This window comes from Penicillium chrysogenum (genome assembly GCF_028827035.1).
Source record: "Penicillium chrysogenum strain IBT 35668 chromosome Unknown utg000005l_segment0_segment0, whole genome shotgun sequence".
Taxonomy (NCBI): Eukaryota; Fungi; Ascomycota; class Eurotiomycetes; order Eurotiales; family Aspergillaceae; genus Penicillium; species Penicillium chrysogenum.
The window spans coordinates 9257053-9272547 of NW_026622753.1; the positions used below are offsets into that span (position 1 = coordinate 9257053).

The 15495-nt window shown below is 51.2% G+C and overlaps 4 protein-coding genes across 4 annotated transcripts; 2 read left to right on the forward strand and 2 right to left on the reverse strand.

Moving 5' to 3' along the window:
* Positions 1–371: 371 nt before the first annotated feature.
* Positions 372–3682, reverse strand: N7489_011874 (uncharacterized protein; the record flags this gene model as incomplete). The annotated part of the gene is made up of 2 exons (XM_056717623.1): positions 372–1313; positions 1373–3682. 2 exons carry the CDS (start codon positions 3680–3682, stop codon positions 372–374), a joined length of 3252 nt encoding a protein of 1083 aa, XP_056565245.1.
* Positions 3683–4133: 451 nt separating this feature from the next.
* utp10 (snoRNA-binding rRNA-processing protein UTP10) lies at positions 4134–9732 on the forward strand (the record flags this gene model as incomplete). The annotated part of the gene is made up of 4 exons (XM_056717624.1): positions 4134–4496; positions 4581–9029; positions 9086–9227; positions 9290–9732. 4 exons carry the CDS (start codon positions 4134–4136, stop codon positions 9730–9732), a joined length of 5397 nt encoding a protein of 1798 aa, XP_056565246.1.
* Positions 9733–9904: 172 nt separating this feature from the next.
* On the reverse strand, positions 9905–11778 carry N7489_011876 (LLM class flavin-dependent oxidoreductase; the record flags this gene model as incomplete). Its single annotated transcript, XM_056717625.1, has 8 exons — positions 9905–10132; positions 10196–10373; positions 10436–10992; positions 11047–11106; positions 11169–11181; positions 11239–11449; positions 11511–11651; positions 11706–11778. The coding sequence occupies 8 exons, from the start codon at positions 11776–11778 to the stop codon at positions 9905–9907; spliced, it is 1461 nt and encodes a 486-aa protein (XP_056565247.1).
* Positions 11779–12733: 955 nt separating this feature from the next.
* On the forward strand, positions 12734–15427 carry N7489_011877 (sodium:solute symporter family protein; the record flags this gene model as incomplete). Its single annotated transcript, XM_056717626.1, has 12 exons — positions 12734–12839; positions 12890–12953; positions 13003–13060; positions 13116–13302; positions 13359–13458; positions 13505–13588; positions 13644–13830; positions 13887–13937; positions 13989–14159; positions 14222–14540; positions 14603–15120; positions 15182–15427. 12 exons carry the CDS (start codon positions 12734–12736, stop codon positions 15425–15427), a joined length of 2091 nt encoding a protein of 696 aa, XP_056565248.1.
* Positions 15428–15495: the final 68 nt, after the last annotated feature.

Genomic DNA, 15495 nt, shown 5'->3' on the forward strand with positions numbered 1-15495 from the left:
TGCCTCTGCAAGGATACCCGCGTCGCCTTATTTCATCTTAAGACTTGAGCGTGGAAGTATTGGAGGCTGGCAACCCGCCGGTGTCGAACCAATATGTAATGCACCCGGACTTTCTGGTCTTAGTAGCTCTGATAGTCTCCGTCTAAATAGCTTCTACACTGTCACTAGTTCCCCGAGATTATAATGCTGTCAGACCCATACAACTACAGATGAAGCACGGAATTTTCACTTCTCAGTTCGATTTGACATTACTCTTGCATCCAGGTGAAGGGGATCTGAGAAGCACCCCCTTCACCTGTTCATCGTTGTATTCCCCACTGTTCACTCCCCTTCCTCCCCCTTCGTCCCCCACGGTCAGATCCCTTCTGGGCCTACTCGGCCCAGAAACCCTCCACATGACAGTGGACTCGAAGTCCACGGCGCAGCATGTCCGAGTACAGAGCTCGGAGCGCTGCATGGTCGAACCCCAAAGGTTCGACCTCCCCCCTTCCGGTTGAGGCGGCAGGGGGCAGGCGGTTGGTCAAGTCCGCCCGCAGGTGCTCAAAGCCGAACATATACAGCTCCTTAGACCAGGGGCAGGAGCGCAGCGCCCGGAAGTAGACCTCGCGGGCGCGGCCGACGTTGCACTCCGCGTACAGCTCGTAGAGGATGTACAGCTTCCAGATGGTGAGGCTGGTCTGGGCGGAGGTCGAGCTTGCCAGGTCGAAGGGACTCTTCCGTGTTGCAGTCCGCCCCATCGGGATGACATCACCGATCGCTCGCTCGAAGGCTGCCCGGATGGAATGCGGGGTCGAGCCGAGCATGAGAGGGCGACCCATTTCAGCGTAGATGCTGAAAAGGTGAGTCGTGACAGGTACACGGTAGATTGGGGCAGGCCCTTGTAGATCCTTAGCGGCCCTGCCGTTCGCCCCGATGGTGACGTCGAAGATATCGCGGGTCCGATCGCTCATATGCAGGCGAGACTCGTTCCATTTGAACAGTGACAAGAACATAGTGTTGTGGGGCCACCATTCTAGGCTATCCAGAAACAGCGCACGAACTTCAGCAGGTCTAAATTGGCCACTCTGTCTCTCCACGTAGTAGTACAAGATCCGGGCTCGGGCTTGGTGCAGCAATTCTCCGCCCAACACCCTGAAATCATCGTCGGTCCTGCGCATGCCTCTAAGGGAAGAGACAGCGTGATTGTAGGAATCCAGGACATCATCAAGTTGCTCGCCCTTGAGATAGAGGAGGATGGCATAGCAGTCAGCGTAAGCTGCGTATGCTTGCATTCTCTTGGACCTCAAGGCAGTGTTCATAGCGTTAAACAAGTACTGTGAATAATTAGTACGACGTTCATTGAGACCAACGGATGGAAACTTGCCTGGCTGACGCTGAGAAAATTGGGTCCAGTAAGACCAAGGTCATCATCCTCACCAGCCGCGTTGTATGACGGCAAGTGAACTTGACGGTATGGCATAGCCTGCAAGAGGTACGATGCTCGATTCTTTTGCCCATCGTGAAGCATTTCCCAAAGCCACGAGTTCCACAGGAGCGCAGAGTCAGTGAGCTCCCGAGCGTCAAAATTCTTGCTCATAGACAAAGCAGTGGACCACACATTGTAAGCAACGTCACGATCGCCACTTCGCCAATACATGAGCGCAACGGCATTGTAAAGTCGCAGGTTCGACGATCGCTCTTTTAAGAGTCGCCTTCCATATTTCTTGCCCAGAGTGTTGTTACACGCGAAAGTTACTGCCATAGCATATTCAGCCAATTGGCTGTCTCCGAAGGCGTCGACAAGGGAATGGAGAGTTGAGAGTACAAAATCAGGATCGATGACACATGAGGAATGAGAGGTGGTTGCAGCCCACTTCGTCAGAGCGGAAAACCACATCTTTGGGTCGGCAAATAGAGTATCAGTGGTGTGAACGAAGGTGTGGTGAGGGAATGCGAAAGGCTCAATGGTTGTGGTTGCAGCATGTTTCTGAAAAGTGATCCAGTCCGCGATTGTGTTGCGAGGATCATCCATAAATTCATTTCGCAGGAAATTATCACCAGTCCACAGTCGGCTGGTGTGCATATTCGCAGGCACTGTCAAGTGGGGCAAACGGCAAAAATACAAGAAGCCATCAAGTAGGGAACCAAGGCCTTCTTCCAAGTCCCAGAAATATGGCAGTATCTGCGTACAATCTTCGATGAGGACCACTCGGAAAGCGTCTTTCTTTTTGGAATCGTCAAAGGCATGTGACGGCATGCGATTTTTGAACATCCGCTCCCTTTCTGCATGTACCCAGGTTGGGAACAAGTCTAGGGCATCCGCCTCAGAAGTGTAGACAGGCTCGGCGGCGGGAACACGGGAGGTTTGTCCGCTGTTCCAGGGCTGCCAACCGGGCTCCCCAATCCGGATGTGACCAGGTGCCCACGACTTTTTGAATTCCACTAGGGCCTCTTCTTTCTTTCCCATTAGATGGGCTGGCCGGAAGCATGTAAATTCGAGCACCGCTTGCCATAAACCGACAGCTAGCTCTACGTGGCCGGATTCTCGAAGGAACAGGGTCAAACGGAGCAGCAAGTACGCCCTGATGAGAGATTTCTGCGGTCCAAAGCCGACACGTGAATGGGTCTTCAAACAGTAGCCATAAGTGGTGAAGCAGTCATTGAAGTTGAAATCCCGACTATCAGTCTGACAGTAGTCAAGATACTGGATCCATACAGTTATGAACTCGGAGTGGTACCGCAACACTTCGTCCCATTCCAATGCGAGTTTTGCGTCGTCCCATATTTTCCCACCCTCTTCCATACGGCACAGCACAAGGTGATCCCGTGCAGGATTTTGTGCGTTAGCCTTGAGCGCTCTTTCATACACATACAGCTTGGCTCTTGCCACAACTTGTGCATCATCATGAGAGGAGGTTCGATCGCCAGATCGTGCGCCAGTGAGAGCGAGTTCTTGATGCTCAGCAAGGCGGATCCATGACTGGATATCAGTTGGTCGTTTTTCCACTGCGCTGTTCAACTTGGCATTGATCTTCAAGATCTCAGCTTCCATAGCAATTCGAGTAAATGCGCTCGTGTCAATGTGCTCAGTGACTTGTTCTCCGGATTTAGCCGGGTCATGGATGGAGCGATAAGACGGTGCTTCATCATCTAAGTCGGCAGTTGCCGCAACACCGGGTTGAGACGGAACTGTTGTTGAAATGAAACCTTGTGAATGTTGGGTCTCAGTGGCAACGTTAGCCTTGAGGTCAGAACGGAGGCGAACGGGGAGACTGATGGACAAAGCAGATAGGGTTTCCGCGGAGAGCGGCTTGGTAGTAGAGCTTGTAGAGGAGCTTGAGTCGGGGCGAAGAAGCAGAAGGGCACCCTGGTCATACCGCGTTTTGTAATCAATACGCTGACCGGGGAGTCCAAGTACAAAGCCATCGCCGTTGCGGTGGTACGTGGGAATCTCATAACGATCTACGCCGTAACGTGTATTGTCGCGATCACCGCGCTTGTCGACGACAAATGTTTTGTTTGCCTCACCGTTTGCAGCGTTTACATCCTTAATTTTTTTCCCCACTCGGGCGCTTCTCACTTTCTTCACCTGTCGCCTTCTGACGACCGCCCTCTGAACGCCTTCCATGGTGACGAGGAAGCGGAGACCCTTTAGAGTCTGCACGCTGACGGTGGCCCAAGCGACGACGCCGGTGACGTTCATGTTGCGAGCCGGCAACGTCGGCCGGAGGAGAGGTAGGGGGGAGGTCGGAAGCTGGAGAATTGCGGGACACCCTTCGTACCTGGTTAGTCTTTGCTTCTCATTTGGTGTACGTGAAGGTAACTAACCTGAGACCCGGGCGAGTCCATCGTGGTGGCTCGATATTCCTTATCGAATATTCCTTATCGAGTCGCGCCGCGGTCTGATAACTCGGAAGAACGATTCTCCGAGGGCGGTCGGGCTGATCGGCAAAAAAAAAAGTCAACCATTTGCTCTTGGTCAAACAAAGCTTAAGACTTACCTCAAATAATTTAACCGCTTCCCCTTGGCTCGCAAACAAAGAAAAGACTACCGTCACAAGTCTCAGGGATATGGGTCACTGCGCAATTGTGTGAGCATCAATACAGAACAACAAGAAAAGTCCGCGGAACATCCCGCCAAAAGAGACTTCACAATGGCTTCGTCTCTCGCCGCGCAGCTGTCGCAAATTGCGGCCAAATCGACACATGAGCTTGACCTCAAGGCGCAACGGGTTTCACACTCACAGTCACTTATTTTTGATCCAAAGGTCGCCGGCACTCAGGACTTTGATGCGATCTATGATATTTGTTATGATGGGTTCCGGGAATTATGCTCGTTGGACCCCCGGTTTGCCGAGTTTGATCGCACGATCTTCAGTGAGCAGAGCAAAGCGGAGGACCGCAGTCAGATGAACGTCCTTCAGAACAAGGAGTTAGATACTGCGGTTGAAGCTTTCCTGGCTCTGGTTAGCGGAAGGCTACAGTTGAGTCCCGCAGTCAAGGCTGTGGACTGGCTTGTGAGAAGATTCAGGTGAGGGACATCCGCGAGGTGGAGCGCAGATCGTGAGATCGCGAGACGTGGTTGCTGACTTGTATGGCAGGATCCACGAGTTCAATACGACAGCCGTATTATTGACGTTCTTACCGTATCACACGACACCACTCTTTCTGAACCTTCTATCCATTCTTCCGGCAACTCTCACGCCGGCATTCAAAGTTCTCGCTCCATACAAGAACGGTCTCATCAATCCGCCAAGACACCCACTTGTTCACAGCGCAGCGACGAACAAGGCTTTCTTTCCGAATTCAACGAATATGTCCTTAAAGTCTGTAGGCAGCAGGCCCAAAGCCATGCACTACTTGCATTTTGGGCCGGAGTTGTTACAGAGGCAATCGCAACAATGTTGGATGGTGCTCGCTCAGGGAGAAGAGAGGCCGAGAAGCAAAAGCATGAAGATATCCTTTTGCGGATTTTACCGGTACTCAGTAACGCTTTCACAATGAAAAAGGTGTCCGAATTGATCGTTGGCTGCTATATGATCTGTGTTGTCCTGGCACAGAAGGCCTTCCTATCGAACGAAGTTATCGATGGTCTAATGGAGAGTGTTGTGGGTTCTTGGACAGAAGATACAAAGATATCTGGTCTGATTTGCCTTTCGGTCCTTGCACAGCAGAAGCCTGCTGTTGCAGTCCCGAAAAAGGTCTTCAAGGGTATTGTGCGCCTTGAAAATCCCATCGCCCAGCTTTCTGAAATCGCACCGCAATATCAGACATCTAATCTGCTACTTGGGATCATTGCCGGCTGCTTGACTGATCTTGACAAGCAAGACAATGCCCGCCTCGCAATTCTGGCCTCCATCTTTGAGCGCAAGATGCTTGGCGAGAACGAAATCGCCAAGGCTATGAGCCTCGTGCTCGAAGCAGCTTCTAATGCAGATGAGACCCGAGGAATGTCCTTGGATGCCCAGACCCAGCTCGCTGAATTGGTCCAAGGATTCAACCGGTCGGAAACCCTCCAACCCATTTTCCAGAGGACTTTGACTGGATCTTCGTTCAACATCTCGGCGCTGGAACACAACCTTCAAACTGTTGTCGAGGCCCCCGTTGTGGCACAGGCCATCGAAGATGTGGATATGATCGATGCGGACGATCAGCCCCAGGTGGACGCCTTTACTCCAGCTCTGGAGACTTTGGTCAAAGAGTCCTTGTTCCCACGCTCGTTCCTCTCCAGACAGTCGATCATCGAATTTGATAACCTTGTACGCGTTTTCGCCTTGGCGGTGGACTCCGAGGACAATCTGGAGCGTTTCACTACTTTGCCAATCTTAGGCAAATCCCAGGCGACCAAGGCCCCTCAATATTTGTCATTCTTTATCAGAGTCCTTGTTGGCCACTACCCCATCGGAACGAAGATTGCGGCTTTGAACGTCGTGTCATCTGTTCTTTCATCGGCACCTGCAGACTTTGATCCTCAGGCACTCCTGCCATTCCTGTTTGTGGCCCTCTCCGATCCTTCCGAACGGATTCGCCGTGAGACCGCTGGCGTCTTGGCTATTATCGGATTTTTGTACAAAAAAAATAATGGCGGTGACAGCTCGAAGCCATGGGCTCACGACACGATCTACGGCAAGGGCAAGCAATCCACTGGTGTTGCATGGCTCACCACTAAGGATGCGCAAAAGGTCCTGGAGCGGGCATTGCTTCCAGGGTTGGAGGAGTCTATCCTTGACTCTAACCATGTTCGTAGAACGGTGGAAGCTACCCTACGGGGCAACGTCCTGTCCGAAACTTCGGGTGCCACCGAACTCAAGAAGTCTCTCCGTCTTAGCCTGTTCGCTTTCATCTGCTCCCATGTTGTCAATATGCCAGTTTTCGCACCGAAGACTAGCTTGTTAAGGTTGATCAACAGCGTGGAGAAGGTCTCTACGGCAACCCTGACGAGTGAGCTTCTCCCGGTACTAGAGGATTGGCGTCGCTTGAACGAGAGGGAAGTCGAGGAAATTTGTGGCAAAGAGCGCATTGTGGCATCTGAGACGGAGAATTTGATTGCTGCTATTGTCACATCCAAAGACAAGGACGCCGTTGATGTCCTCCTCTCCAATGCAAGCTCTGGTGACAACTTGCGCCCATCCTTTGTTGCGGCTTGCTTTGGCCAAATCAAACACATCTGGGCTAAGATTCCCGAAGACCGCAAGTTGGCCGCATCCGAGAAGTTGCTCGATATCTCCCTTTCGGGTTCGGCCAATACTGCTTCTCTCGCAAACAACTGCCGAGACGTTCTTCGCACTGTCGAGCTCCCCGGTGTTGTCCTTCAGCAATTTGTCCAAAAGATCCCCGTATCTATCACCGATGTTGAGTCTGTTGGCCCTGCGCCGAAGCGCAGACGTACTAGCCAGAACAACATGGTTGCGATGACAGTCAAGGACGAGGCAGAGCTTAGCAAGTTGATGGACAAGATGACTTTCATCTTGGAGATTGTGGATAGCTCCTCCCCAGAAACACACCCCGAGCTTGTAGATGGATTGTTCCAGACTCTCGCTGCTCTTCATCACTTCAAGTCTCAGATCCAGTCTGGCATGAGTTATCTCCTCAGTTTGACTTTGGGGAGTCTCCTGGCTATCGTCAACACATCTAAAGGATCTGCTAAGCCGAAGTTCGATACATCCGTCATCAGGGCCGACCTGGTGGTGGACTGCGTGCGGACGACAGACAGCCCGCAGGTTCAGAACGGGGCTCTTCTTCTCGTGGGAAGTTTGTCCGTCATCGCGCCGGAATTGGTTCTCCACAGTGTTATGCCGATCTTCACTTTCATGGGCAGCAGCGTTCTGCGCAAGGATGATGACTACTCTGTTTCGGTCATTGACCAAACTATCGACCAGGTTGTTCCTGCCCTCATCCAATCCCTACGTAACCAGAAGAGGGATGTTGTCTCTGGAACGTCCGAGTTGTTGCTCAGTTTCACCGCAGCCTTCGAGCACATCCCTTCGCATCGCCGTCTGAGACTCTTCCATGCCTTGATCAGCAAGCTTGGAACGCAAGAGTTCTTGTTTGCTGTCCTGGCAATGCTCGCTAACCGATACTCTGCCGACAAGGATGTCCTCACTCTAATGACAGGTTTGGTTTCGGATACTACACCAGTCGTGGAGCTTACCACCTACAGCAAGTACTTGAACTTGGTCAGCGATTCTCTCAAACCCAAGCCAGGTATCTCGCAGGTCCTTCTTGGAATTGGTAGTGATGATGGACGCGACGCCCAGAGCATCTGCGTCGACCTCCTGCGTGACCTTGCTCACTTGTTCAAGCACTCTTCTCTCAAGTCTAAGCTTGAGACAGCCTTCGAGTCGGACGACCAGGTTGCTGACCAGTCCCGCGCTTGCTTCTCCCGAGTCCTGACGCAGGTTCTGAGCATCGGCGAGGCTGTGCAGAGTATGAAGCCCGTTAACCAGGCTTGTGGTGAGGTCCTCGGCTCTCTGTTCAGCACCCTGTCTCTGGTTGACTTCCTCGATACCATTGAGGTTCTTCTCCAGGGTCCTAATGACGAGCTTCGACGCAAGGTGCTTCGTTTGCTGGAAACCCGCCTCCGCCAGAACCCCGAGCGCGACAACCTGTCGCAGATCCGTGTCCTCGACTTCCTGCCTACCCTGGTTGGCATTGTCGAGTCGTCCCCGGATATCTTGCTCAAGCATGCTGCTGTTTCTTGCATTGACCGCATCACCGACAAGTACGGCCGTAAGGACCCGTCCAAGGTCATTGCTGCGGCCAGAGTGGTTGCCAGTGAATCTTGCCTCGGCCAATCGGATGACCGCATCCGTTACATGGGTGTCCTGTGCCTGGCCTCTATGGCCGAGGTGCTGGGTCAGGCCATGATTCCTGCCCTTCCTGACACACTCAAGCGTTCATTGGGACTGCTCGAGTTGAGTTTGGTTTCAGGCAAGGAGAACTCGCGACTCCACGACGCCGTCTTCGCCCTCTTCTCTGCCCTCTTCGTTCACCTGCCATTCATGATCTCAGCTGGCCATCTGGACAAGATGCTGCTCCTGTCCTTCGAGTCTGCTAACGCGGACATCGAGGAGAGCAGTGATGAAAGCCGCCAGGAGTGCCTGCGGTTGATGGCCCGCAAAGCGGATGTGGGCGCAACTCTCGGCGCTGTTGATCGCAATTGGCAACACGCCATCCAGGCTGGTCCAATTGCTGTGAACGAAATCTTGGAAGTTGTCACAATCGCTGTGGACAAGCACCCCAAGTCGACTATTGCTAAGAACATTGGTGTGCTTACAAAGATTCTCTTCAAGGCGTTCGATCTGCGCCGTGAACAGATTGCTCTTGGCGATAAGGCTATCTTCGAGTCAACTGCTATTGATGAGGCTGAAGCGGCGCTTAACGACGTTACCATCAAGATGATCTACAAGCTGAATGACAGCACGTTCCGGCCCATCTTCCTTAAGTTCGTTGAGTGGGCCACCACTGGCTCCTCCCAGGACGAACAGGCTCGGATTTCACGCCTCACGACTTTCTACAAGTTCCTCGAGGTCTTCTTTGGTACTCTCCAGGTATGTTTCCGCAGAATTCTTTTTTACATTGATCTTTGTCACTAATACTTCTTCAGTCAATTGTCACCGGGTACTCCAGCTATGTCTTGGAGAACGTTGTCAGTGTCCTGAACACGTCGGGTCCCTCCAAGACCCAGAAGTCCCTGTGGTTGGCTGCCCTTCGTATGCTCCGCAAGTCCTTCGAGCATGACCAGGATGGTACGTTTCCTCTCTGACCCAGCCCCCCCTTGGCTGATTACTGCCACTAACATCCACTGCAGAATTCTGGCAGAGCCCCTCCCACCTCGCCAGCATTTCCGGTCCCCTGATCACCCAACTGGGCCACGCAACCAGCACGACCACGTCGAACATGGTCATTGCCGACGTCGTGCCCACGATCACGGAACTGGCCATCGCCGCCGACTCTACCGATAACCATAAGGAGCTGAACTCCGCCCTGATGAAATACCTCCGCCCCTCCTCTGCGCCGAATGCCCGGTCCGCTGGTGGCGACAGCCCCCACACCCGTCTCGCAGCCCTCAAGACCGAACAGGCTCTTACGGAGCAGCTTGGTGAGGAGTGGCTGGCACTTCTACCGGAGATGCTGCCTTATATCAGCGAGCTCATGGAAGATGAGGATGAGAGTGTTGAGAGAGAAGTCCGCAAATGGGTTAAGCAGATTGAGAAGGTGCTTGGTGAGCGTCTCGATGATATGTTGACTTAGAGCTTTGGTTTATGATTGTGTACAAAATTTGCATTTTCTTGGCGTCCATAGAACAGGTCCTGTGCAGGCCTTACAGGTAGTCTACGGATAGTCTGTCTAAAAATTGATTGTTCTAATTATTTGTTGAATGTCATTGCATTTCAAAATTGTACAATTGATGCAAGTATAACATTCAGTTATCCGGAATGACGGCCTCTGCAGCATCCACACCGGCATTCCACCTGTACTTGGAGGCAGGGTGGTCTGCGCGTGGTCCGGACTGGCCAGGCTGTGTATATAGGTTCTCACGGTAGGTTCCCTTGGGCACAGCATAGTCATCCCAGAACAGGCCTCGCTTGCGGAGCTCGGGAATAAGGAGATCAATGATATCCTTGAAAGAGCCCGGCTTGATTGCGTATGCCTGAGAATAATGTTATCAAACGGCTCCAGATACAATGGCATAATTCAGGAAATACAAACTTACCAGGTTAAACCCATCCACGTCGGCTTCTTGTACCCATCGCTCCATGTTATCAGCAACTTGAGCAGCTGTACCGACAGGAGTGGCACCCAGCCCTCCGACGGTGATATGTTGACCGACAGTGGCCTTTGTCCATTTAGCCACTTCAGGGGTTGCCTTGGACCAGCCCTCGACAGCAGAGCTATACAGAAGTGCGAGTCAGTCATGCTCAGAAAGAAAAGGAAGGGAAGCATTGTCACATACCGAATAGCATTACTCTCAACATGTCGCAGCTCCTCATCATCTCCATACTTATCCAAATCAATCCCCGTCCACCCACCAAACAGCGCAAGTGCACCATCAATGGATCCCAGACTGCGGAAATACTTGAACTTCTCCACAGCCTCTTCCTCAGTCTTGCCGAGGATAGGGCAAAGAAGTGCGAGGAACTTGATACTCTGCGGATCACGCCCGTACTCGCTCTGTGCAAGCTCCCGAATCTCCTTCACGTTCTTCGCTACCACGGCCGGGCTGTGGCCCGCCACGAAGATAGCCTCCGCATGTTGCGCGGCGAAGGTTTTGCCTGCTTTTGAGGTGCCGGCTTGGAGGATGACCGGCGTGCGCTGTGGGCTGGGCTGGCAGAGATGGGGCCCGGGGACGTTGAAGTATTTGCCAACGTGGTTGATTTGTCGAACACCTGCCGGGTCGGTGTAGATACCGCGCTCGCGGTCGAGCGTTACGGCGTCTTGGCGCCAGGAGGACTCCCACAGCTTGTAGGTTACTTTTATGTACTCTTCGGCAAGGAGGTAGCGGTCGTCGTGCTAGGCTTTTGTTAGTGGGCTATAGACATATGGATGTGGAAGATGAGGCTTTACATGTAGCTGCTCGGCTTGGCCCATATTGCGGGCGGCGGAATCGAGGTAGCCTGTTACGACCTGAGATTGTTAGTATGTATTTCTTTCAAAGTCATGCTCTTGGAGGTAAGCGTGCTACTCACATTCCACCCCAGACTATCAGGCGACTTTAATCAGCGACTTGTTCTCCCAACCGTTACTAGATTGACATACCGTCCTTTGGTAAGATGGTCGACAGTAGATAGTCGCCTCGCAAGATGATACGGCTGCTCGTAGCTTGTCGTGACCGTCACTCCAAATCCAATATTCTTCGTAGCTGCCGCCATCGCGGGGACAACAGCCAATGGCTCATTCACTGGCCACTGAGCACCGGAGACAACTGCGGGATCGAGGTTTCTGGGTCCTTTATAGACATCGTATCCTCCTGGAGAAAGGACTCTTGTCAGACTTCTCCACTGGAATGCAACTACACTCGGTCTACTTACCGAGAACATCTGCGATAAAAATGCCATGGAACTTGGCGGACTCGAGTAGTTGTGCCAGCTCGACCCAGTGGTCGACATCATTGAATCGATGCGACTCATCTTCGGGGTGGCGCCATAGTCCTGGCGATTGATGGCCGCTGCCTGTTAATAATGTTAGAGATTGGGGTTTCACATGTTAGATGGCCTTCGACGTACACATTTCCACAAAGGCATTGAGGATGAGCGACTTGCGAGGCTTAGTCGCATCTGATGCTTGAGTGTTAGACATTTTAGGATTGCAAGCTAGAAGTAAAGAAACAATACTATCCTTCCCCAGCTAGAAACGAGGGGTCATATTCCTTTATATCCAGTTATCGAAATTATCCAAATCCAAATCCAAAAAAAAGAACCCCGCGTGCGTCACTGTGCACTTGGTATAGCATCACAGTGGGCCGCGATGGCGTGCCGAATATCGCGAAAGGCCATTTTAATTCGCCAAAAAGCAATTATACTCGGCATACAAGCTAGTTCCTGGTATATCTTGCTCTCGCCCGAGAGATATACTAATCTATTGACTATCGATATACAAGATGAAGTGATGTGATTACGCGGAGGCTCCCCCGTTCCCCCGGACCATATTCTTACGAATTCGCAATATCCCTATTGGGCATTGGGAGAAGATCGAAGTTTGTGATGTACTCAATTTTAGGGAATTAAATCACTTCCAAGGTTGAATTGTCAATATTTACTTTGGGTGTTTAGCTTCTGCGACGGTTAAACTTGAATACCTGTCTCTCCTTTCCTTCTATAAAATATACGAGGATAGACCCGTTCCAATCTATGTTCTTATTTCACTAATAATTAAATAATGTACGCTTGTGATATACCGAGTATTATCTCGTCCAGTATATCCCTACTTCAACCTAAACAATCCTTCGGCCGCGCCAATCTCGTGAAAAAGCACCTCATCGCAGGCACAAATCAAGCCATTGTGGACCCTATATCAGTTATTCCACAGACATGTGCCTTGAATCTCATCCCTGTCCAGGGACTTGATACATTAGTTAGTCAAATGAAACATCATTTAAGCGTACATGGTCCCCGTTCCATGTACTCGGTATCACTACTGGGCTATTATCCTTCTCTCTTTGCTCCGTACATATTCAACCCTACGCCCTATTAATAGGTGGAAACAGCACATTTATTCTCGGTTATTCTCTCTGACTAGGCTCTTAGACAAAAAAATGTCGAGCTTACATGCGCGCGATGGCATTTCCTCTGTCCAGCCACCTTTATCACAGGCGGTTGGGTACGTTGTCGTTGTTGTTATCGGTGTGATTATTGCTTTGGGTGAGTACTTCAAATATACTCTTACGATATTCCCAGCTAACACCGAATAGTGATGATGCTTATCACGAAAGTCTTGAAGAGAACCACTGGAGAGGACAACGAAAAGACTGAAATGTATCCAACCCTTTCACCGATATTCCTCCAATACTAATCCGGAAAACAGGTTCATGACAGCAAATCGAACTGTTCGCACAGGTCTAACCGCCTCAGCTGTGATATCGGTCAGTTACTCTCCCTCAACCGCTTGAATACCAACTGACAAACGACTCTTTTCAGTCTTGGCTTTGGTCAACCGCTTTGCTCGGCTCATCTTTTGTCGGCTACGACTATGGTGTAGCCGGTCCATTCTGGTTTGCAGCTGGCTGCAGTCCAATGATTGTGTTCTTCGCGCTCTTGGGAATATCCTGCAAGCGAAAAATCCCGGAAGCGCATACTTCGCTGGAGGTTGTTCGGATTCGATATGGTAGGTACTCTTTCGTCTCTGGTCTGGTCATTTTCTGATTCCATTTCGTGGTATAGGACATGTGGCACACATTGTGTTCATGATACTCTGTCTGGTGAACAATATCTTCGCCTGTGCCAATATGCTTCTCGGTGCCGCTGCAGTAATCACTGCTGTGTAAGGTTCTCTCAGTCTATTGGGATTCTCTGGCTAACGAACTCAGCACTGGGATGCATATTATCGCTGCAACATTTCTGCTGCCGGTCGGAGTCACGCTCTACACATTTGTTGGTGGGATCAAAGCAACGTAAGTGCTCTTCCTTCAACCTCGGAAGTCCAAGACATCTAAGCCTGCTATGCAGTTTCCTCACCGATTATTTTCACACCGCTATAATCATGATCATTGCTTGCTATTTCTCCGTCAAGGCTTTCTCAACTAACCAGATTGGCTCTGTGGGTGAACTGTTCGACCTCGTTCAAGCAGCGGCGCAACGACACCCGGTCTCTGGTAATCAAGATGGGACATATTTGACAATGACATCGAAGAGTGTGAGAGCAAAAGAAATGAACTAGCTCTACCGGACAATGCACTAACAATATTCCAGGCAATCCTTTTCGGAATCCTTCACACTCTTGGAAACTTCGGTTTGGTTGTTGTAAGCAGAACACCATATATCCCACCGCTATCCCATTCTAACCCCCTATAGATGGACACAAGCTACTTCATAAAAGCCTTCTCAGCCTCCGCAGCAGCAGTAGTACCTGGCTATACAATCGGAGGCATCGCCTACTTCGCCATCCCATGGGGTCTAGGAACAGTAATGAGCTCCGTTGCCCTGGGACTCGAGAACACTCCAACATTCCCCACATTCCCAAGGGTATGCACTGTACCTCTCCAAATTCCATAAATCCCACAAATCCCACTAACACATCAAATCAGAGAATGACAACTACAGAAGTCAGCAATGGCCTCGTCCTCCCATACGCGGCAATTACGATCGCCGGTAAAGGCGGCGCAGCAGCAGTCCTGCTGATTACCTTCATGGCGTGTACATCAACTCTCTCCGCGCAGGTCATCGCCGTCAGCTCCATCCTCAGCTTCGATGTATACCGCGAGTACTTCAAGAAGAAGGCCACGGACCGCGATCTGATCCGTGCTAGCCACTTCGGTGTGATCTTCTTCGCTGTTTTCTCCGCTGCTTTTAGTACCATGCTGCATTACGTCGGTATCAATCTAGGCTGGACACTGTACATGCTTGGTATGTCTTCTTCAACTTACTCTCTATCTCGAACTAACAATATTCTCCTCCTTCCTCCTTAGGCGTGGTCACATGTCCCGGAATCTTCCCAATGATCTTCACCATCCTCTGGCGCCGCCAAAATAAAGCTGCCGCGATCCTCTCTCCGGTCCTTGGTCTCGCTACAGGTATGGCTGTATGGCTCGGGACTGCCTCGCATTTTGGCGGTGAAGTTTCCGTAGCGTCGACGGGTGAAGTCCTCCCTTGTGTATATGGGACAGTCGCTTCTTGTCTCTCGCCCATTGTGTACTCGGTTTTGATTACGCTTGTGCGTCCGCAGGATTATGACTGGGATGACTTCAAAAAGGTCAAACTGTCGCTTGAGAAATTGGATAGTGATTTGACGACTGCGCATCGTCACCAGGCTTCTTCTCGTGGAGATGATGGTAGTGTTGAGGACGGAGGCAGGGGTTCCGGTGACCAGAAAGAGCTGAAACGGTGGGGTCGCATCGCGGCTTTTTGGGCTGTGGCGACCTTCTTGGGACATTGGGTTATCTGGCCGTTGCCTATGTATGGATCTGGTTATATCTTTGGGAAGAAGGTATGTGTTAGCACTTGGGCTTGGAACTTTCGGTGTTTTGGTTGACTGACTGTCCTTTCAGTTCTATATTGCCTGGGTCGTTGTCGCTATCGTCTGGCTCTGGCTCAGTACGCTGGTTGCTATCTTTTATCCGATCTTTGATGGTGGTGTCGCGCAGATTCGCGATGTTTATCGGGGGCTGAGACATCATAAGATTGTCGAGGGTACTGGGAGTAGTAAAGATGGCAAAGGAGGAAGTAGTTCTCCGTCTGTTGGGTCTATCAGCGATGTTGCTCACGCAGGAGAGCCTCAAGAGAACAAGTCTTGAATAATTTTGCGGACTTGGATCGAGACTGAGATGATTGGTTTCACGCCACGATATTCGTGGACTTTGGT